The sequence below is a fragment of the Cololabis saira genome, chromosome 14 (assembly GCF_033807715.1).
Source record: "Cololabis saira isolate AMF1-May2022 chromosome 14, fColSai1.1, whole genome shotgun sequence".
NCBI classification, from domain to species: Eukaryota; Metazoa; Chordata; class Actinopteri; order Beloniformes; family Belonidae; genus Cololabis; species Cololabis saira.
In genome coordinates this window covers 38,297,584-38,320,450 of record NC_084600.1, presented here as the reverse complement: position 1 = coordinate 38,320,450, position 22,867 = coordinate 38,297,584, and the positions used below count along the sequence as shown (strand labels likewise).

Genomic DNA, 22,867 nt, shown 5'->3' with positions numbered 1-22,867 from the left:
ACGATAACGATAATATCATGATACACAATATCTACGATATTCGATATATTGTAAGAAATTTCATCAACGATATATCACGATATGTGACTGAAAAAGAAAAAATACCCATAAAAAGGAAAACGTCTGTAGTTATGCATTTATTCAATGCCAAAACTTTATACAATGTACAAAGAAAGTGCATTTGTATTGAACCTCACTGCCTCCTAGTCTTGTAAATGTAAACACTGTACAGCTGGACAACTAAAGTGCATGAACATTAATAACATGTTTTATATAAACCAGGACAGTGCACTGCTTTGTTTCTAATACTGAAAAGTCAGTGTAAAGGTAGACGTTTTTGAATTTATTTTGAAACACGTGCTTTTATTTTGAAATGAAGAGAAACAGGAAGTAGCGTGTTATCTCCGTAAGCTAATTAAGGCAAATAAACTTGATCTATCTATGAAATAATCCCAAATACACCATGGAAAGTAGTGTACAACCAATAGTCACTAGTCAAGATACAAACAACATATCTATCCAACAGTACAACAACACGACCACACAGTAGTTTACTGTTTGTTCATGCTGCATAACCTGGAGGAGGCAGTCTGCCGTAATTTGTCGTCTTTTTGAATCAAAACCATTTTAATGATCGACAGAATAAAAAAATTAAATGGTTTGTATCCAGGTACATGTTTGGATGGCGGGATATTGGGATATGTGTAGTATCTCTACTGCATGTGGGTCAATGACGAATAAGGATTTTCAACAGGTCAATTTTAAAATAATAAAAAAAAGAATATCTATTGCAGTAGTTCAAACATTAAGAATGTTGTGTGTACATAAATTCTATAAAAATGTTAAATTAAGTGATTTCAGAGCTCTTTGTCAAGATGAATTGGCACTAGCCTTAAAAAAAGTAATGTGGTGCAACCATGATTCATATTAAAATAAATTCATTTCCTTTACATCTTGCCATCTTTTTTTTTTTTTTTTTTTTTACAAGTTTTCAGTATTATACAAAAATGGTTGTTTTTTTAATGGTCGCGCCACATGATATTTCATAAAATGGTCAAACAGTCAAACTTTGTTTGTATATTATGATGGAAATATAAATACAAATGTGTTGCAATCTTACACACTACAAGACAGTTTGGAAATCATGCCAGATAGGGCGGAAGATTAATTTAAATACATTTAGAGTGATTTCAAAACAAGAGTCATGGTCGGACGGTCGCACCACATGACATTTTAACGCTTAAAACAACAACAACAAAATCCCAAATAACTAGTGTTTTTTCTAAAATTCAAGTGAGTCCATATGTGGGACAGGTAGGTCATATATATGGTACTGCTTTATCCATTTAAACCTTTTTTGAATTAAAAATAAATCAGTTTTTTAGAAAATCTAGGCGTCACGTCATTGACCCATGTGTTTGTAGTTTTTTATCCTGCTTAACCCACTCTGAGCATGTGTGGTTGTGGCTGTCCCGTGCAGGTGTGGGATGTGCTGGAGGAGACGGCTGTGTCCAACTACCGCGGCCACAGGGGTTACCTGCTCTGCGTGGACTGGTCGCCGGTGGATCCAGACGTGATCTGGACCGGAGGGAAAGACTTCACGGCGCAGGAGTGGCAGGTCTCCAAACAGGAGTTCACCAAGCCGCCTAAAGGTATTCACCTGTCCGTCAAGGACCCGGAGCACGTCCCCCGGGGCCGTCCCTCCGGTGCTCAGCTGTGCTATCGTTTCAGGGAAGAAAATAGCCACACAAGAGAAGAAAAAGGTCAGTTCCAAGCAGCAGCAGAAGAAGAAAACCAAACCCACGTTTGGGCCTGGTGGAGATGCCGTGCCAAAGACGAACGGAGAGACCGTTGCCGAAGGAGGGAAGCCGGTGGGGGAACAGGACGCATCTGAAGATGAAAACGAGGACGTCGGCGCAACAAACGGCTTCGATCCTCCAGCAGGTGGGAGAGTAGAAACCCAGACATCTGATGAATTTGAGAAAAACGTTTTTTATAGACTAACTAAACTGTTTTTTTAGTTTTTTCCCACACAGCACATTTTGAGACGCAGAAGAAATCGTTCTCTGCTGCAAAAAGCAAAGACAAACCAGGTTTGTTGCTTCTGTCCACTTCAGATGAATTTACCGATGAAGTTGGTTGCAAACACTCCTTTTATTTGTCTGTACCTCCAGAGATGAACTTGCTAAAGAAGAAGAAACCGCGCTCCATGCTTCCCCTCAGCACATCCATGGACCACCGGCCCAAAGAGGATCTGCTGCAGGACTGCGTGACTCTGGCCTCGGTCAAACACTGCAGCGGTGAGACAGTGACGAGACGCCCATGAGCTGGGGAATGTCGGGATTGGTTGTTTTTGTTTGATTCTTATAGAGAAGTAACATTTACCGAGTGATATCAGTCTGCAATATTAACTGAACCTTTAAGGGTTAGTAATTACTGAATGAACAGAAACGGGTTCACATGTTCTACGTGTTGCTGTAGAAACGTGTAATTATGTATCATCTAGTCCAGGGGTCGGCAACCCGCGGCTCTAGAGCCGCATGCGGCTCTTTTGCGCCGCCCTAGTGGCTCCCTGGAGCTTTTTCAAAAATGTTTGACCTTTTTTTTCCTTTTTTCTTTTTTTTCCTTTTTCTTCTTTTTTTTCCTTTTTTTTCTTCTTTTGTTTTTTGTTTTTTCTTCTTATTTTCCTTTTTTCCTTTTTTTTTTTTCCTTTTTAATCTCGACATTTTGACTTTTTTTTCTCTACATTTTGACTTTTTTTCTCGACATTTCGACTTTTTTCTCGAAATTTCGAAGTTCTCAATTTCGACTTTTTTCTCGACATTTCGACTTTTTTCTCGAAATTGTACTTCAACATTAATCTCGACATTTCAACTTTTTTCTCGAAATTTTGACTTTTTTGTCAACATTTCGAATTTTCTCAATTTCGACTTTTTTCTCGACATTTCGACTTTTTTCTCGACATTTCGCCATTTGTCTTCATTCTAAGGCTTATACAAGACTTTTCATTTTTTGCGGCTCCAGACATATTTGTTTTTTGTGTTTTTGGTCCAATATGGCTCTTTCAACATTTTGGGTTGCCGACCGCTGATCTAGTCAAAGTATTTGTTTTATATATAAAAAAAAAAAAAAATATATATATATATATACTAGCTAGAAGTGGATTAAAAAAAAAAATACAAAAAAACTCATCTGCCTGTTTATTGGACTGTGTACTCCAGCGCCCCCTGCAGGCTGCGTCCCAGGCCAGGGAGACCACATCCACCTGGGGCTGTTTGCTGGCAGAGAGGATCTGTACCGCATGTTTGAGGCAGAAGGTGTGTTTTCTGTTGTTTTTCCCTCAATTAGCATTAGTTCAGCTGTTGGAAGTAAGATTTAAACCGAGCTGTTTCTCAGAACTTCTGTCATTATGCTCTGTTTCTGCTGTTCTCCAGAGGAGGGTCACGTGGAGGCCGGCCACTACGACTCGGTGGTTTACCTGCGCTTGTGGAGTGGAGACCTGGAGGGGGCGCTGAAGCTCGCCACGGAGAAGGGGGAGCTGAACGACCACCTGCTCTCCATCGCTCCCATGGGTAAAGAGTAGGGGTGTAACAATATATCGTGCCACGAAATTTCGCGATACAAAAACGTCACGATACGTGTCGTGGACGTGACAAAGTGTATCGCGATATTGGGTTATTAATATTAATCTATTGTGTTGACTAGTAACGCGCATCCGACCACGCGTGCCGCGCGGACCAAAATCTTCCTCCGCTCAGAAGAAACTAGTACCGTTTTGGTCCCGATCACGGGACTCTTGCAGGGTTTTGAGCTCTGAACTTTTAAGGCTGGTGTAGAGTTAAGCCTTACCTTATTAAATTAAACATTTTGCGGGTCTTGAGTACGATAAACACAGGGACAACTTCTGCTGAGTTCCAGTGTACTTTAATGTCCCTCAACAGTGTAGGATTTTAGAACATCAACACAGCACCTAGTGCCGTACTGTGGCGTATCACTCCGCCCAATCTAAAACAGACTAATCACTACAGATAAACTGACTAGTGTCATTATAGTCCCTGATTTACAGAATATAAAGAATATATTTATAGAATAATGAACCCTGAATTACCAAAATAACCTTCTTAACAAAAATAAATCTCCTCTTACACTTATAAGGTGAGCATGAACCAATCTTTTTTATGATGTAAAATTGTATGTATTTATTTACTTTTATTTATTGATTGATTGATTTATTTATTTATTCATTTATTGATTTATTTAATGTTAGTTGTTAAATTTCTGGAAACGAAAAAAAGTCAAATCATACATGAGAAACTATTCAGTTTGTGGCAAAATATTTGTACTTGTATGAAACTGAAGATGCATAATGCAAACCTGACATTTACTTTTAGTAGCTTTCTCTTTAAAACTTAAACAGTTATAAAGCATTACAAACTGGAACAATAGGGCAAACAACATTGTTTTGTTTTTTGTGTCTTTCAAATAAAAGACAATTTTTTCCAGTCATATGTTCCTCATTCAAGGTTGTTAAAAAAATACTGCTATAATATCGTATCGTTACCGTGACCTCAATATCGTGTATCGTACCGTATCGTGAGATTAGTGTATCGTTACACCCCTAGTAGAGAGCCAACCAGTGCTGTGTGTTCACTCCGGATCAGGCTGCGGTCGACCCGACCCCGTTAACATGGCGATGAGGACACCGTGCACCCGGAACCTCGCACAACTTACCTCTCCATAAAATCTGAATGTGTCCGCTTTAGTGTTGTGCTGTTTGCTTCTCCAGCTGGCTACAAAGTGTGGAGCCAGACGGTGGAGGCCTTCGTCAAGCAGCTGTGTCTGCAGGAGCAGTACCTGAAGGCAGCGTCACACCTGCTGTCGCTGGGCAAAGTCTACGAGGCCGTCGACCTGCTGAGATCTCACAAACTCTACAGGTTCATCTCTCACCTTTTTTCTTTTGTTTCCCCATCTTATACAACAGTACAGTCCGTTTTGAATCCTTTGGCACTTTTCCACTAGTACCTACTCAGCTTTACTCATCTCAGCTCGGCACGACTCAACTTTTCCATGACAATTCAGCACCTGAAGCAGAAGTGGGAGGTTGGAGCGAAGCTGCTGTGACGTATTTGATTGTGTGATCTAAACGGAGAAGACAACAACACTAAAGATGTAGAACCTGGAGGAGATTATACAGGACTGTCTCAGAAAATTAGAATATTGTGATAAAGTCCTTTTTTTTTCTGTAATGCAAAAATGTCATACATTCTGGATTCATTACAAATCAACTGAAATATTGCAAGCCTTTTATTATTTTAATATAGCTGATCATGGCTTACAGCTTAAGAAAACTCAAATATCCTATCTCAAAAAATTAGAATATTCTGGGAATCTTAATATTAAACTGTAAGCCATAATCAGCAATATTAAAATAATAAAAGGCTTGCAATATTTCAGTTGATTTGTAATGAATCCAGAATGTATGACATTTTAGTTTTTTTAATTGCATTACAGAAAATAAAGAACTTTATCACAATATTCTAATTTTCTGAGACAGTCCTGTATGAGCTGCTGGGTCTGTGGCTTGTGTTCCATATCAAGTTAAAAAATGATAGTGAGAGAAGCTTCAAGCGGCAAGGCTTTTTAATTTTTTATAGTTTGTCTCGGCGCTGCTGAAAGGTCAGCTGGGAGTTGTGAGCAGCTATTAAGTGACAGAGCTCTTGGTAGATCTTGTCGTTCCTTATCGCCCGTCTAGATTCCTTTTTAATTCTCTCCTCAGCACCAGGTTTATGAACATCTGCACCTCAGAGTTGGATCATGAAACAGACTTTTGCTGCCATTGCTGCTCGAATAAAATGAACAAGAAGCCGTCAGAATCTCTTTCTCTGATTTCCTCCTCCTGACACAGACGTCTGACTCCAACCCCCCCGACCAATCGTTGGCCTGTAGTGTGATGACATCACAGCCCGACTCAGCCGCTTAGAACCTCGGCTGAATAGTTACAGAAAAAGTATCTATTCTGCACGTTAGACCCCTAGTGGAAAGGCGCCAAGGCGAGTCGGGCTGATGGGTACTTGTGGGAAAGCGCCACTTGTCATATTGGTTTTAAGTTCCGTCTTTGCCAACAGAAGTGGCGTGTTTTTATTGATCTTTTGTTTCCAGGGAGGCCATCGCTCTGGTCAAAGCCAGACTTCCAGCAGAAGATCCCATCCTGAAGGAGTTGTACACTAGTTGGGCTGTTGTGTTGGAGAAAGACGGGCATTTATCTGCAGCTGCCAAATGGTCAGAACTGGAAGAAGTCCGCTCATCTGCCAAGACTGCGCTACGTATTGATTTATGAATATTCCAACCAAATCGTCTTATCTCATCTCCCAGTCTTCTTGCTGCTGGCTCCAGTTTTGACGCAGCCAAAGTCATCGCCAGGAAGAACGACGTGTCGTCGCTGAAGACGGCAGCCACTCTGGCCAGGATCTCTGGGGAGGAAGCGTTGGCTCAGTCGCTGGCGCTGCGCTGCGCCAAAGACCTGGCGGCTGCTCAGGACTGGGTCAGAGCTCAGGAGGTTCTGAGCTCTCAGAGCAGTCTCACGGTACGTACCTTTCAAGAGTCTGCTGCTGCTTCTGCACTTAACCCTGGTACTGTCTTTGGGTCAAAATGACCTCATTCTCCTATCCTTCCTTCCTTCCTTCCTTCCTTCCTTCCTTCCTTCCTTCCTTCCTTCCTTCCTTCCTTCCTTCCTTCCTTCCTTCCTTCCTTCCTTCCTTCCTTCCTTCCTTCCTTCCTTCCTTCCTTCCTTCCTTCCTTCCTTCCTTCCTTCCTTCCTTCCTTCCTTCCTTCCTTCCTTCCTTCCTTCCTTCCTTCCTTCCTTCCTTCCTTCCTTCCTTCCTTCCTTCCTTCCTTCCTTCCTTCCTTCCTTCCTTCCTTCCTTCCTTTCTCCCTCCCTTCCTTCCTTCCTTCCTTCCTTCCTTTCTCCCTCCCTTCCTTCCTTCCTTTCTCCCTCCCTTCCTTCCTTCCTTTCTCCCTCCCTTCCTTCCTTTCTCCCTCCCTTCTTTTCTTGTTTCCTTCCTTCCTTCCTTCTTTTTTCCCTTCCTTCCTTCTTTTCTCCCTTCCTTCCTTCCTTCCTTCCTTCTTTTTTCCCTTCCTTCCTTCTTTCCTCCTGCTCTCTCCTTCATTCTTCCCTTCCTCTTTTCTCCCTTCCATCTCCCTTCCTTCTTTCCTTGTTTTCTCCCTCCCTTCCTTCCTTCCTTCCTTCCTTCCGTCCTTCCTTCCTCCCTTCTTTTCTCCCTTCCTTGTTTCTTTCCTCCCTTCTTTTCTCCCTTCCTTCCTTCCTTCCTCCTTTTCACCCTTCCTTCCTTCCTTCCTTCCTTCTTCCCATCCTTCCTTCCTCGACCTGAAGACAGCACAAGGGTTAATAAGTGTAGTGGGAGATGCGTTTAGTTTTCTATTGAATATCTGTAGTAATTCTTCTCTTTGTGTGTTGCTGCTCCCCTGCAGGTCCACAGACTGCACCTCTGCGTGGCAGAGCTGCTGGCTGCGAGGCTGCAGGACTCAGAGCTCATCCCTCCAGCGCCCTGCGTCTCCTGCAGTCCCTGGGCGTCACCGGGACAACGTCTCCTCACCATCCAGGACCGAGTGAGAGACATCTGGGAGGAAGAGTTTGGTATTTCTCCAGACTCAGCAGGTCACCACAGTGCTGGAGTTCTCCTGGAGGAGCTGAAGCTCGTGGAGAGTCCGACCCCGACCACCAGCACCCCCCTGAGACAGGTACAGCAGACCAGCTGGAAAACAAGACGCTGCTTTCATGACATTGTTGAAGAGGTATATTTTCCTCACATCTCTGTGTCCATCCACCTTCAGGTGCTGCTGCACTTCTCCCTCCACCTGACCCGCGCTGTGCTGAGCTGGTTCCTGAACGATGACGGACAGCTGACGAAGGAGCTGCGTCAGGCCTTTGCTGCACTCAGCGATGCTGGACATTTCTGCATCTCCGCAGAAATCTGCAGGCTGCTGTTCCCTGGTGGTATGAAACCTTTTTATTGTGCATTTAAGCTGGGCATACACTGCAATATTTTAAATAGTTTGATTCAGCCCCATCTCACACTGCACGACTAGATCGCTGAGTTCAAAAGTTCACAGCCCACGATTTATGGTCTCACACTGTACGACCCGATGCTCGGATGCTCCGTCTGCTCACACTATACGATCATAATCCTCACATCGGACTTCTGTTACTGGAACTGCAACGTCAAAAAGCAAAAACAAACTCGCTGCCTTAAGCCTGAATTATGGTTCCGTGTTAAATCGACGCCGTAGGCTCTGCGTTGGTGTAACGCGGAAACATAAATCAGCCTTTAGCAATTTGTGCCATTCTGTGTGGCGATAAATGAAAAAAGATTAGACAACGTCGTGATTGGACAAGGAATTGGCTGGGCAGACGTGGGAAATGCTGTCTTTTTTTTCTGCTATTAAAACATGATTTGTAATGTGAATTTGCAACACTTTAAACTACAAATAATAGTTTTTGACGTGACATCAGAGATTGCGCATGCTCTCTGTGAAAGGATGAGTCCAATCGGGTCGTAGCTGCTTCAACTGTGCGATTCCTTCACGAGGAGCGACCAGGATTTCAAACACGTTTGATTTTCTTGCGAGCACACGATTCGTGATCGGGAGCTCATCGTGAGGTGTTAATCTCTCGTCGTTACCCCACGTACACTGCACGAGGCACGGCCAACGATTGGGTCGAAATCCGGCCCGATCCAAAAAATAGTCGCACGACTGGAAAATTGGTTCAAAACGAGCCGTTAATCGCACAGTGTATGCCCGACTTTACAGAGACCCCAAAGGTTTTCTTCTTTTAAAATGTTAGTTTTTGTATATCTTGTATGCAAAATGAAAATATTCAGCCAATATGTAAAAGCCAGATGACGGAGATTGTGCATGTGCATTGTTACAGCTGTCCCTTGTATTTCCGTATCAAAGGTATGACATGATAAACAAACCCAAGCGTCCAGGGTTGATAAATATTCCTGGTAATATGAAGCACAAGTGATGCATTTTCCAGGACACTGGTTTGTGGTTCTTTCTGTCGCAGTTAAATCTAAATGGAACAACTACGCCCCCTGCTGACGTAAACCGGTAACTGCACGGTCCTTTTGCTGGTCAGAGATAAAACGGACCATCATATTTTTTAGGTCAGAAATGACACGGCTGGTGCAAGATTACCGACAAACTATACAGTTTGTTCTGCTGCTTCAACATATAATATCACTGGTAATAACGTTTTAACCCTTGTGCTGTCTTAGAGTCAATATGACCTAATTCTCCTTCCTTCCTTCCTTCCTTCCTTCCTTCCTTCCTTCCTTCCTTCCTTCCTTCCTTCCTTCCTTCCTTTTTCCCTTCCTTCCTTCCTTCTTCCCTTCCTCTTTTCTCCCTTCTTTCCTTGTTTTCTCCCTTCTTTCCTTCCTTCTTTTTTCCCTTCCTTCCTTCCTCCTGCTCTCTCCTTCCTTCTTCCCTTCCTCTTATCTCCCTTCCTTCCTTCCTTTTTCCCTTCCTTCATCCCTTCCTTTTTCCCTTCCTTCCTTCCTTCCTTCCTCTTTTTCTCCCTTCTTTCCTTCCTTCTTTTTTCCCTTCCTTCCTTCCTCCTGCTCTCTCCTTCCTTCTTCCCTTCCTCTTATCTCCCTTCCTTCCTTCCTTTTTCCCTTCCTTCATCCCTTCCTTTTTCCCTTCCTTCCTTCCTTCCTTCCTCTTTTTCTCCCTTCTTTCCTTGTTTCCTTCCTTCCTTCCTTATTTCCTTCCTTTTCTCCCATCCTCCCTTCCTTCCCTCTTTTCATTCTTCCTTCCTTCTTTCCTCCTGCTCTCTCCTTCCTTCCTTCCTTCCTTCCTTCCTTCCTTCCTTCCTTCCTTCCTTCCTTCCTTCCTCTCTTCTCTTCCCCCTCCCTTGACCCGAAGACAGCACAAGGGTTAAGTGATTTGAGATAAAATGGCCAAATGTGATGTTAACTGGAGAGATGAATGGTTTGTACATGAGGAAGTAATAGGTGTGAAACCTTTTTAAAATGATCCCTTTTTGTCATCCAGGTGATGTACGTGTAATTTCTAGGAAATATCCAAAAACCCTAAGTCACAATGAAGACCATGCAGAAGCCGCTGCCACCAGTCTGCAGGCCGTAGTCTGCTACCACCGCCTGTATGAGCGGTGGTGGAGGGTTTCTGTGGACAGCCAGATCCAGGACGGGCGTCCCCCCTCAGCAGCTCAGCCCTGTCCAGAAGACGAGGGAAAGGAGAAGCCGCTGATCCAAGGACCATCGGAGCAGGAAGAAGGCCTCTCCTCGGAAACCCAGAGGGTTGATGAGCTGAACTTTGATGCGTCAGTCCTTCTGTCTGAACCTCACGCCGCCTGTCAGGTCATCCAACGATCCGTGAGGCAGATTCAGGACCGGCTGGCGTCCATCGTGCTGCAGCACAGCCGAGCGCAGGGGGGGCAGCAGGACGACGACGCGGCCGACGGCCAGAGCTCTGCTGATGCAACGCAGAGGTGAGGCGGCACCTTTTTTTTAGATTTGCAACATTTACAGGACTGTCTCAGAAAATTTAAATATTGTGATTTTCTGTAATGCAATTACAAAAATGTCATACATTCTGGATTCATTACAAATCAACTGAAATATTGCAAGCCTTTTATTATTTTAATATTGCTGATCATGGCTTACAGCTTAAGAAAACTCAAATATCCTATCTCAAAAAATTAGAATATTCTGGGAATCTTAATCTTAAACTGTAAGCCATAATCAGCAATATTAAAATAATAAAAGGCTTGCAATATTTCAGTTGATTTGTAATGAATCCAGAATGTATGACATTTGTTTTTTTAATTGCAGAAAATAAAGAATTTTATCACAATATTCAAATTTTCTGAGACAGTCCTGTAGGATTTACTCCCAGGCTCGTAATTATACATTCTCAGAGAAAACCAATCATACTTTAATGGTTAGCTTGTGGTTAAATACTCATTTTTGTTTTTCAGTCCTGAGGACCAGGATCTGCTCTCTTTGTCCACCAAAATGTCCAAATACCAGAAAGAGCTGGCTGATCTTCCCTGTGAAGTAAAGGTGAAACTCCACACACAACACATGCAGCGTGAGAATAAAGTTCAAGGGAGGAGGAATTCTGTTTGGGGAAAAATCCACTGAAACATCCCACAAGTTTTTTTTTTTCTTTAATAAATCTGCAACTCATTCCCTTTTGAGTTGCTGCATTGTAATGTTTTGGGTTAATTAAGTTTTATTCATATCTAATATTCCCTTCCTGTTTCATTAAATTTGTTAAAATTCACATCAGTTTGTCTCACAGTTCTCCGATGCCAGTGTTGACGTTTCCTCCTTGTGTTTCAGACGTATCCTCGCCCAGATGTGGTGGAATGTTGCCTCGTGCTTCTTCATCTCAACAAGTCAACACCCGTGCCTGCATCGCTCCAACAAGAGGCCAAAGAGCTGCTTCGTAAATATGGAACGAGTTCCTCCGTCCTCAAAGCCTCCCAACAATTTCTCTCATGATTAGTTTCCCTTTTTCTATCAATTGAAATAAGTAACCTGTATAGTTATGTTGAATAAAAAAACCTTTATTAATGTGCTGATTCTGTGTCGGTGATTTTTCATCCAAGTTCCTGATTCCAGACATGCTGAGGCAAAAAGATGTTAGGCTTGACTATTAACCGTATCTTCTGGTGAACGCTAAAAGATATCCGTATAAAGCTGCCTAAGATGAGATACTTGTTCAGTTATTTTAAAGGGGACCTATTATGAAAAACACGTTTTCTCTTGCTTTAACATATACACGAATCCAGCAAAAACCAGAAGTCGAGCGGCCGCCATTACTGCGGTGGCGGCTCCCTGCCAGGCTCTCTTAATGTATTTGTATTTCAGCTCTTTTGAATTAAAGGGTCCCCAAAAGTGGAGTGCTTTTAAGTTTAAAATGTCTCGGAATTCGGGGAGGACGTGCCGTTCTTGGCTGTTCAAACAGCAAATGGTTTAGCAAAAACAATCAAAAGCTTGTTTTTAAGACATTCAAGGCATGTTTAAAATAGGTATTAGATGCCATAATAGGTCCCCTTTAAACTGGGAAAAATAAAAACTTGAAGATTATTGCTTTTGATATGCCTTTTTTGTGCTTCTGCTTTCTTATCTGGAGACTGAGCCACAATCTCTGAAGCGATATCTTAAAACAGAAGTGATGACTAATCATTTACAGACTTCAGTCAACGTGAACATGAACTTTTAAGTCTCAAGTTTCCACGTGATGCTGTTTGGCAAAGAAAGGTCAAATCATGTTTACACTTAAAATACAAAACAATTTAATATACAACTGTTCAGAACAATTTTGAATGTAAAAACCACAACATCTGTAAAGCTCACTGGACAGTTTGGTGAATGTAGAGAACAACAGTAGTCCGACCATTGAAACATATGCATTACCAAGAACATTTATACACTTCGTCGCTGTCTGTTTCCTGAAGTGTGAATGAGCTAAAACCTTTTGTTTTGTGTTTTTTTTAAAATTTTAATCAAAATTACACACTCTAAATTTACAGGCCTTTTCCAGCGTGAACTTTAAAAAAAGAAAAAAAAAAATCAACATTGAAATCCCTGCAAAAAGAGTTGGGTCCTGCAGATGAGGCGGATAGTCTTAACTGAAGAGTCTAAAAATCACAGTATGATACAGGAGCTGGTCCCATTCTGTAACTAATGTTGTAAAAGCAAAGACTTAAAAAAGTGTTCAGACTGTATATGGCCTTGTACTCGGTAAAAAGCGACTAAAAAGAAACAATTGAGCTAGTGAAAGATCCACTCTCACTGAGAGCCCACTGTACAGTCACTCGGGTGGAAGGCTCAAATAGATTTAGCAAAGTCTGTTGAGAAACATGGGAGCAGAAATCTGCTGGTCTGGTTGGCTTTTAAAACAAGTGTGAACCACTTGGAGGGTTGAGTGCTCAGTCAGTGTTTGTTGTTGTTGGTCTCTTCCTGCCCCGAGCTGGAAATACCGTTCTGGGGTTTGCTGGTGCCGGAGCCGAGGCCGTACAGCCTCCCACAGTATTTGGCATCGTCGATGTTGTCTTCGAAGAAAAGCTGAAAACAAGAGAGAGATTTTATGACTGTATTCTAAGGCCCAGTCCCAATACACCCCCTAGTCCTACTTTTCAGCACTACCCCTAAATTTTGCACGTTCCCGTGACAGTAGTGGTGTCCCAATTCCTCTTTTCACCTAGGGGGAGTGCACATATCGAGGGGTAGGGGGTATCAATCTAGCCCTTCACAGCAAGGGTTTTCAGATGTTGACTTCACGACCTAGGGCCAGAAAAATGTCCCAGAATGCTTTACGTCATCATTTTCAGACTGAATATAAAAAAAAAAAACATGGCGGACATTTCTTATTTTTTAGTGAATAGTGATTGAAAATATTTTGAGTTAGTTTCTGCATAAAAATGTGTTTTGATTACATTTCTAGCGAGAAATATATATTTTACTTTCATAATATTCACTCAGTGAATGTACATAATCACTCCCTTGCTCGTTGTTGCGAAGATCACCCCAGAATAAAGGCTGATTTATGGTTCCGCGTTACACCAACGCAGAGCCTACGGCGTAGGTTAAGCGGCGACGCCCGCCGTACGCCGTACCCTACGCCGTAGGCTCTGCGTCGATTTAGCGCGGAACCATAAATCAGCTCCCAAGCCGGCAGGCTGTTCTTATCCCGAAAACGTCGGAGCAAATTTCTTAACAGGCATTATTTGGATAAACTGAGCCCAGGTTGGGGATCTTAACGGTTACTTTTACGCCTGAAAAAATATTAAAACTTAAAATAAGTGGCATATTAACAGCGCTACAGCGGAAATTAAAACAGCTTTTATCTCTGGGCTTCCTGATATGGTGTGACGTTTGTGCAAACGTAACTACGCAGTCGCTTACGTACCCGAACGTAAACCACGCAGTGACGTAGCAAGTGGTGTCCCAATCCCTAGGGAACATTACAAGGCCCTACGCCTGTGGCTTCATTTTTAGGGCTAGTGGTAGAAAGTAGGGGGTGTATTGGGATTGGCCCTAAGACGAGTGTTTCACAATACAGACATAATTTATCTACGACATTTATGTCTAGAACTTTCATGTGCTTGGTTGGATAACATAGTAGTCTACATGAACAGATTCTGTGTTAATACAGTTAGTTTGGCTCCTTTGTGAGCAGTGCCAGAAACATCATCCAAGAGCAACACATTTTAATTTGTTTAACCCACCTTCAACCGTATCACTTAGCAGGTCCCATCACATGCAGTGTGGGCTTTTCAAAATAAAATGAAAAAGATAAAACGGTGAATGGGAATGTAACTGTACCTCCTTCATCCTGAAGAAGGCCATGCCTGTGAGCAGAGAGTCCGATCCTGCTTGATGTTGCCGTCCGATCCTCTTCAGCTCCAACTGGTCTGCCACTTCCTGCAGCCCCCCCTGCACACACGACGGTCAGAGGTTTCATGATACAAGCAGGACAACAACTACAGCAACAGCACCATCTGGAGTCTGAAACAGCTCAATTTTGAACAAAAATTACATTGAAAACTGGCATGTTAAACATGGTTCCAATACCTTTAGACTTTTGCAGCTCTTCATTAGGTACTTGACATCATAAATCGCAGGGAAAAACAAGTTTAAGATCTGAAAAAAGTCGTGTTCTTCCTCTGGAAGCCGTGCATCTGTCAGAAGCTTCACCAGGTAGCCGAAGTCGTAGCCACTGAGGGAAGAAGAGGATTCAGTACAGGAAAGTAGGATAACACCGAGTGCAGAGCATCAGAAATGGTGGATGTGCAGCTACAAAAAAAATCTCAGACTCGAGCAAATGTATGAAAAAATAAAAAAATTTAAATAAAATCAAGGGCAAATGTAATGTTTGGGACTAGATTGTTCTGATTAATGTACTAACTTATCAATGTTGAGCTGTGATAATGCATTACTTTCCTCTCAGCACCATTAATAACCCACTATTGTTTGACGAAGGCAACAAATATCAACATCCAACATGATAAAAAAAATCTATATTTTGCACAAGTATGTATGTATTTCTAATACATGGAGTTAAAAAAAAAAAAAAAAAAAAAAGAATCAGAGCAGTTGCAGCTGCTGATATTCATTCTGTTTTTAACGTTTACAACAAATCCCTTTATTTAAAATATTTCTTGAGAAAAAGATGAAGTTGACTCATGTTATTTTTACACGTTTAAAAGCTGTGTCGCTAACATTAACGAAGCAAGAGACGACTAACCTGTGAAAGGAGAGCCACTTGACGTTTTCACACAGCACCAGACCGGATGTCATGAGGAGTTCAGCAAAGTAGAGTGTGTCGATTCCTTCTTCTTCGTGTTTTTTAAACTGGAGGCCAGAGTTCTGAAGGAGGTCTATAGAGTCCTGTGAATACATGTCTTCTCTGTCGAGATAAAATTAAGAAGACCTCAAGATTAACGAAATGTAAACAAAGATGTGTTCATATCATCCTACAAACACTGAAATGCCTTTCTTTTCCAAACAAACCCACTGCTGCTGTGCATTGTATGTTATATGCTCCAGATTCTTACTATTTATGACATCAACAGTTACCAAATATGCATTTTTCTTTACAAGATATTTTCCTCAGAAGGAAATGTTCCTGAGCACTTAAGGTCATACTTTGCTACAAACTCTCAATTTCATTCTTACTCAACACGGCAGGCCCTCGCCCTACATCCGCCTAAATGTCTGGAATCTAGAAGCCAATTTTTGTTTAGGTTTAGAGGTGTCAAAGTCTGGAATAGTTGGTACCATATTGCAAACAATTGTAGGTCCCTATCCATCTTCAAAAGTCGCTCAAGAGAACATTTAATTCAACAATGTCGCCAAGAAAGCTCTTGCTTTTCCCACTGTTAATTCATATTCTGTGTTGCCACTTGTTCAGCATAATATTCATATATTCATGATCATGTCTTTATAGGTCAACAGTAATTTTTTACATTTTCATTCATGTTCTGCATGCAATTTTTATTATGTATTTTTTTTATTTTATGATTTTGTATCCTCATAATTATATTGTAAAATGTTTAGGTGGGGGCTCCTCATAAGCCTATTGGCTTGCTCGGTCCTCCCTGCACAGTTTCTTTTAACTGCACTTATTTGTGTGATGTTATTTTTACTGTATGTGCTAAATAAAACTAAACTAAACTTATCATGACTGCAGGAGATCAGACTTGTGCAATCTTGAGAACTTGCAACTAGATCTCAAGTCAGACAGAAAAATATTAAGAAGAAACACTTGCTAGCTCATTCAGACGTGACACTGACACCCCCTGCTGCCATGAGATGAATGGAACGCTGTAAAAAGCTTCACTGAAACAAGGACAATAAAGAAGAGGAAGAGTCCACCTACGTGAGGTTGAATTTGAAGTTAAACTGCCATGTTGTTGTGCCAGGAGGATAATCTCCGTCTTCGTTCATGAACGTGAGCCCGAGCTGGATGATCTTCAGGAGGTCGACGTTACACCTCAGCAGCTGGTACTGGTAGTCTACAGTGCTGCGAAACTCACCGATGGGTCGGACCACAACTCCGGGGAACTCTGTGTCCTGGTCAAGATGGAAGATAAAGATTAGTCAGCCGTGTCCACATTTGACTGTTAAATCTGCAGCAATGTGATCACCTCATAATGTATGAAAAAGGGATTTTATTTATTTTGAAGGACCACATTTAAGAAGTGGCACATGAGAAAAGCAAAGAGCCCTAAATGTAAAAAGTATTACTAGGATTCAGCCATAAAAATAAATTAATTAATTTTAAAAAAAAAAGGATAAAAAGGTCCTTATTATCGTCAATCTCTTACCATGGCAACGTAGCTGTAATTTTGAATAATCTGACGGATCTTCCTCATTTCTTCCTCCAGATTGCTGGCCCAGACTTCACAGATTATCTGACTGGAATCTGTTAGTGCCCCTGGCATGATGACAGGTCGGGTGACGCGCTAAAATCTCAACTGTCCCGCAGTGCTGGTGAGGGAGGGGGGTGGGGGCTCAGTGCAATGACAAATGAACTCTGGAAGAGGATGACAAGAAGGTGTTAATGAATACATTTAAATCACGGTGAAAATTAGTAATATCAGATAATAAAAATTAACACGAGCGATAAAAAGATAGGCACACTAAAGCAAAACGGGTGGGCTGTGGGGGTTTGACAAGAATACACCAAGGAATTTTTCCTGAAAGTCTTTCCAGTGTCAGCAATGTCTAAAGGGGGGTGTGAGACATTATTCACACATTGTAAACGAAATTAGAAATACATACAAACAGTGACCGCGTTTACATGCATCAAAAACCCTTTTAAAACCCGAATATTGGCAATAACCCGAATTTGCACGGCCATGTAAACACCAATAACCCCTTTGAATAACCCAAATTTGCTCATATTCGGGTTTTTAAAAACCTGAATATGACCCCTGGGTTACTCCTTTTAAAACCTGAATATTCGGTTATATAAACGCCAAACGGAATATCCCCATCAAAAACATGAATTTGTTTTCTGCGCATGTTCTGTTCACAAGGAATCCTGGTCTTTTGAGTCCAGGAAGTTCTTCTAAACACAGAGAAATGCAAGACCACGCCACACTTTTGGAGTGAGGAGGAGACTAATCACTTCATAAATGTAATGAAGGATATGAAAATTTCTGCATTTGTAGACGGTAGAAAGTACCGGGATAGCCAGATTTACAAGAAGGTGAGCGACAAGTTGCGCGAAGCAGCATTTGTTTTGAATTTGGATACAGGAAGAAGAAGCGGAAATGACGCTAATTGCGTCATCACGTTCTCCGCGCGTCGCTGGTTTGATCCAGATATCCCGAATGATTAATTACCATGTAAACAGAATATTCCGAATGTTTCAGTAACCGGAATATTAGCAATAACCCGAATTTTGACTGCATGTAAACGTAGTCATTGTAAACGAAATTAGAAATACATACAAACATTGTTACTGACACCTTTAATGTACATCTGACGAATAATTAAACACTAGTTAGACGGCGCAACTGTGTTCTACCAAATTTGAAGGACAATTTATAGCTTTTTCTCAAATATGTATTACAAATTGTATCTGCCTCTGCTTATTCAGGTTCAGGTCAAGGGGCATTAGCCTGAGGAGAGATAACCTCTTCCCAGCTCCCTCCTCCAGCGTCTCTGGGAGGACAGCAAGGCGGTCCAAGGCCATCTAGGAAAGGAAATCTCTCCAGTTTTACATGTCTCTGCCCCTGGGCCTTCTACCAGTAGGATAGTGAACACACTTCCCCTGGAAGGAATCCGAACCAGCTCATCAACCCCACAGGTGAGTACAGGAACAAAGGCTGACCGGTAAACAGAGAGTCTTGCCTTTTGGCTCAACTCTGGTACAGCTGCCGCACTGAGCTGCCTGTCCATCTCCTGTTCCACTCTTCCCTCATTCGTGAACAACATCTCAAGATACTCTAACTCATCTCAAGACAGTACTTTGCAGGCAACCTAGAGAGGACATCCCTTACTTATCCAAATGAGAACCATGGTTTCAGATTTGGAGGTGCTGAATCTCATTCCTGATGCTTAACGCTTGACTGCAAACTGCTCCAGTGATTTTTTTCCTCAAATCACCGACTTATCATGGTGGATGGGTTTGTGTGTCTGAATGAGCCCGGGAGGTTTGACGTCTGGGGCAACTTAACATCATAATTTTATCAGTTGCATTAAATGTCATCACAGATACATCACGTTCTCAGCAGAAAACGATGTGTGCAGTGAGATAACCAAGTACAAGCGTTACTTATATCAGTTAAAAAAAACTGAAAACAGATCACAATTATCTCCAATAAACGTTTGTATATGATAATTATTGCCACAGGGTACCAGAGATTGTGTGTGCAAAGGGTAAGATGTATTAAAATGAATCACTTATGAAGTAGACAACTTTAGGCGTTTGTGATGTTTCCAGGGAGCATGTTCCCTATTTCTACTGGGAGTTTAGTTTCATCAGTTTTCAATATCACAAAGAACTATGGCAATAATAATAATGAGAGCGTCCCCAGTGTTGAAAGATAATATTAAAAGAACACGTCAACTCCCACTGCTACTGATGTATGAAGAGAATTCATGAATAATTCATGCATTGTTGTGAGATTTAAAACTCTTACAAGAATGCACCCACTAACTTGCTAGTGAACAACGTTACGTTTTTCCTCCAGTCACTTTCATGGGGCTGAAAAGGTGTGTATGTGTACAGGTGTAGTGCTGTATGCTGTGATGCTGCCATACCATCTAATCATGGTGTGTGTGTGTGTGTGTGTGTGTGTGTGTGTGTGTGTGTGTGTGTGTGTGTGTGTGTGTGTGTGTGCGTGCGTGTGAGGGGCACTTCATGTCATCCCATTGATGATCCCATGATTTATTGCTACAGTATGTTATATGTCCTTGAATAATGTTTTATGTTTGATCATATCCTTGAATAATGTTTGATGTTGTTTTATCTGTGATGTATTTATTTGTACCAAGGGACTGCAGATGCAAATTAGCCCAAGGCTAACTCTGGTGCAATGCATCAAATTAGGGGTGGGAGGATACGGGTAACTCACGATTCAATACTGTGGCGATATGTGGCGCACGATAACGATAATATCATGATACACGATATCTATGATATTCAATATATTGTAAGAAATTTAATCAACGATATATGTGACTGAAAAAGAAAAAATACCCATAAAAAGGAAAACGTCTGTAGTTGCATTTATTCAATGCCAAAACTTCATACAATGTACAAAGAAAGTGCATTTGTATATTTGCCTCGCTGCCTCCTAGGCTTGTAAATGTAAACACTGTACAGCTGGACAAATTAAAGTGCATGAACATTAATAACATGTTTTATATAAACCAGGACAGAGCCCTGCTTTGTTTCTAATACTGAAAAGTCAGTAAGCAACTTAATTTTGCATAGTTCCTCACTGCCTCCTAGTCTTGTAAATGTAAACACTGTACAGCTGGACACATGAAAGTGCATGAACATTAATAACATGTTTTATATAAACCAGGACAGAGCCCTGCTTTGTTTCTAATACTGAAAAGTCAGTAAGCAACTTAATTTTGCATAGTTCCTCACTGCCTCCTAGTCTTGTAAATGTAAACACTGTACAGCTGGACACATGAAAGTGCATGAACAATAGTGCGGTGACAACCGCGTAAATCCATTATGTGTTGTAATAAAATATCGATTATTTATCGCGACAGAGAGCGCAACAATATATTGCAATATCGATTTTCTTCCCCACTACTACATCAAATGTTTACATTTATGTTTTTAATTGCACATGGTCCCTCTAAAATAAAATTGAAGTAAGTAAGAACTCCTGCAGAAGCTGATGAATTACCAGAATCTGCTTTACAGAGAGGAGAGCTGCTGGCTTTAGAAAACAGTCTTTAATTTACTCTGCTTTAGTGATCTATATCAGTTTGGTGCAGAGGTGTCAAGTAACCAAGTACAAATACTTTGTTACCTTACTTAAGTAGAAATTTTGGTTATCTATACTTCACTGGAGTAATTATTTTTCAGACGACTTTTTACTTTTACTCCTTACATTTTCACGTAATTATCTGTACTTTTTACTCCTTACATTTTAAAAACAGCCTCGTTACTCTATTTCATTTCAGCCTTTAAAAAATAACTATCCAGTTAAATTGGTCCATCCGGATAGAGTGAATTTGGTTGTGGTTGTTTCAGATGTTCTTGTCCAGTTTTGTTCTTACATCCGTTCCCTCAGATTCCTGCAACTAAACTTGGATGTACATTCCAATAAAGGTTAGGATAAATGATAACATGCCTCTGAAGTTTGACTTTTTGCACCATTACAATACTTATAGGCAACTAGTCATCATATCTCCTGCTCTCTGAAACACATGTTAATGCTCAATAGTACACAAATATGATTCTTTAATATATTTGCATTATACTAAGACTCATTCATTTTCAATGGCTTTTGTCCTTGATGGCTTTTTTCCCCCTTACATTACTTTTACACTTTAAGTAGTTTTGAAACCAGTACTTTTATACTTTTACTTGAGTAAAAACTTGAGTTGATACTTCAACTTCTACAGGAGAATTTTTAAACTCTAGTATCTATACTTCTACCTGAGTAATGAATGTGAATACTTTTGACACCTCTGGCGACTCAGGGCTAAGCACTTTACAGGCTCTCTTGAAGAACCTGATATTTAAGTTTATGTCTCGACTTGACGAGTCACAAAGAAGCTCACAAGCCGCAGGTGCAGTTCTGTCAGATATCAATCATATCCATGGAAACATTGGTATGGGTGCCTTTTAAGACTCTCATGAATAAGAGTTTGTTTTTATGTGTTTATTTTTTATGTTGTATATCTTGCTATTGGGTCCCGTAATAAAGTTTATATATATATATGTTCTTATTACAAGCAAAAAAATCTTGTTACACTGGCAGATTTTTCTACTTATTTCAAGTGAAAATTTACTTGAAACAGGTGAAAATTGCTGTTTTTTCCAGTGATGAGTCTTGTTTTAAGTGTAATGACATTTCTTTACTAAAATGAGACATTTAAACTAGAAATAAGACAAATATTCTTGTTAAGATTTTAGGTTTTTGCAGTGATCCATTTTACTTATCCTGTGATGGACAGAGTCATATTGATAAGTTCAGAAAACTGTTTTTTATTGTTGTGTTTTGATGTATTTGATGTAAGCCCAGTGGATATTTAAAGCTTACAGAAGGCTGCATTTAACTGCTGCTATGTCATTCCTGCAGTATTTCTGCAGCTGTTTTGGTCAGTGCTATTATTTGTAATATATTATATTATTTGTAATCAGCACAAATTATCTGTCCCCATATGATAAAATCCACCATCCCCCCGGATTGTTTTTTACAACTCGAGTACTACCTGCAGTCCTAGGAGAGAGGAGCAGAGAAGACCCTAAACTAAACTAGACCCAACTCTCCTCAGCTGCTCCAGAGAACACGCTGCTGGACCCGTTACCATGACAGCGGGTCGAACCCGCGCTCCAGCACCAGCCGAGGAACCAGGAGACGGTGCTAACGTCCACATGCTAAACGTCGACTTGTGGCTCTAGTGTGACAACAGACGCGCTCTTTTGTTTCTCCCGTTGGTTTAGTGGAGTACACTGGCTACGAGGCGGGTCATAAACACGCCAAATTGCATTTAGGGAGAAAGATGAAAGGCGGGTTTACCTTAAAATCTCACGGACGGTCCCCAGCAGGCTAGCTGATGACGCCTCCTTGCTTCTTCTTCGTGAGTCTTTTCCGGTTCCCACTGGTCCGGGTCCCGCCGGAGGACTAACGGATATACGCAGCGCCCCCTACCGCACCGGAGCGACGCTACTCAAAGAATACATCTTAATATGGACCATTTGGACTTTCCCTCCAGAGATTTAATTGTACAATCATAAGCGTATTCATCTACAGGACTGTTTCAGAAAATTAGAATATTGTGATTTTCTGTAATGCAATTACAAAAACAAAAATGTCATACATTCTGGATTCATTACAAATCAACTGAAATATTGCAAGCCTTTTATTATTTTAATATTGCTGATCATGGCTTACACCTTAAGAAAACTCAAATATCCTATCTCAAAAAATTGGAATATTCTGGGAATCTTAATCTTAAACTGTAAACCATAATTAGCAATATTAAAATAATAAAAGGCTTGCAATATTTCAGTTGATTTGTAATGAATCCAGAATGTATGACATTTTTTTTTTTTATTGCATTACAGAAAATAAAGAACTTTATCACAGTATTCTCATTTTCTGAGA

General features: G+C 41.0%; 2 protein-coding genes across 3 annotated transcripts in view; one reads left to right on the top strand and one right to left on the bottom strand.

Moving 5' to 3' along the window:
* gemin5 (gem (nuclear organelle) associated protein 5) overlaps positions 1-11,622 on the top strand; it is a 28,665-nt gene extending 17,043 nt beyond the window's left edge. For both annotated transcript variants that reach the window (XM_061740591.1, XM_061740590.1), the window contains 14 exons: positions 1,481-1,652; positions 1,732-1,944; positions 2,022-2,093; positions 2,175-2,300; positions 3,222-3,317; positions 3,435-3,572; positions 4,787-4,934; positions 6,160-6,279; positions 6,373-6,583; positions 7,489-7,758; positions 7,852-8,014; positions 10,075-10,531; positions 11,021-11,105; positions 11,388-11,622. In XM_061740591.1, coding sequence (XP_061596575.1) covers positions 1,481-1,652; positions 1,732-1,944; positions 2,022-2,093; positions 2,175-2,300; positions 3,222-3,317; positions 3,435-3,572; positions 4,787-4,934; positions 6,160-6,279; positions 6,373-6,583; positions 7,489-7,758; positions 7,852-8,014; positions 10,075-10,531; positions 11,021-11,105; positions 11,388-11,549 — 2,433 coding nt within the window. In that variant the 3' untranslated portion in view covers positions 11,550-11,622. The remainder of the gene's footprint in view (positions 1-1,480; positions 1,653-1,731; positions 1,945-2,021; positions 2,094-2,174; positions 2,301-3,221; positions 3,318-3,434; positions 3,573-4,786; positions 4,935-6,159; positions 6,280-6,372; positions 6,584-7,488; positions 7,759-7,851; positions 8,015-10,074; positions 10,532-11,020; positions 11,106-11,387) is intronic.
* A 707-nt stretch (positions 11,623-12,329) lies between these two features.
* cnot8 (CCR4-NOT transcription complex, subunit 8) lies at positions 12,330-22,361 on the bottom strand. The gene is made up of 7 exons (XM_061740592.1): positions 22,280-22,361; positions 16,883-17,091; positions 16,435-16,628; positions 15,301-15,462; positions 14,628-14,772; positions 14,379-14,489; positions 12,330-13,118 (listed from the first exon to the last, which is right to left on the bottom strand). Exons 2-7 carry the CDS (start codon positions 16,997-16,999, stop codon positions 12,987-12,989), a joined length of 861 nt encoding a protein of 286 aa, XP_061596576.1. The 5' UTR covers positions 17,000-17,091; positions 22,280-22,361; the 3' UTR covers positions 12,330-12,986.
* Positions 22,362-22,867: the final 506 nt, after the last annotated feature.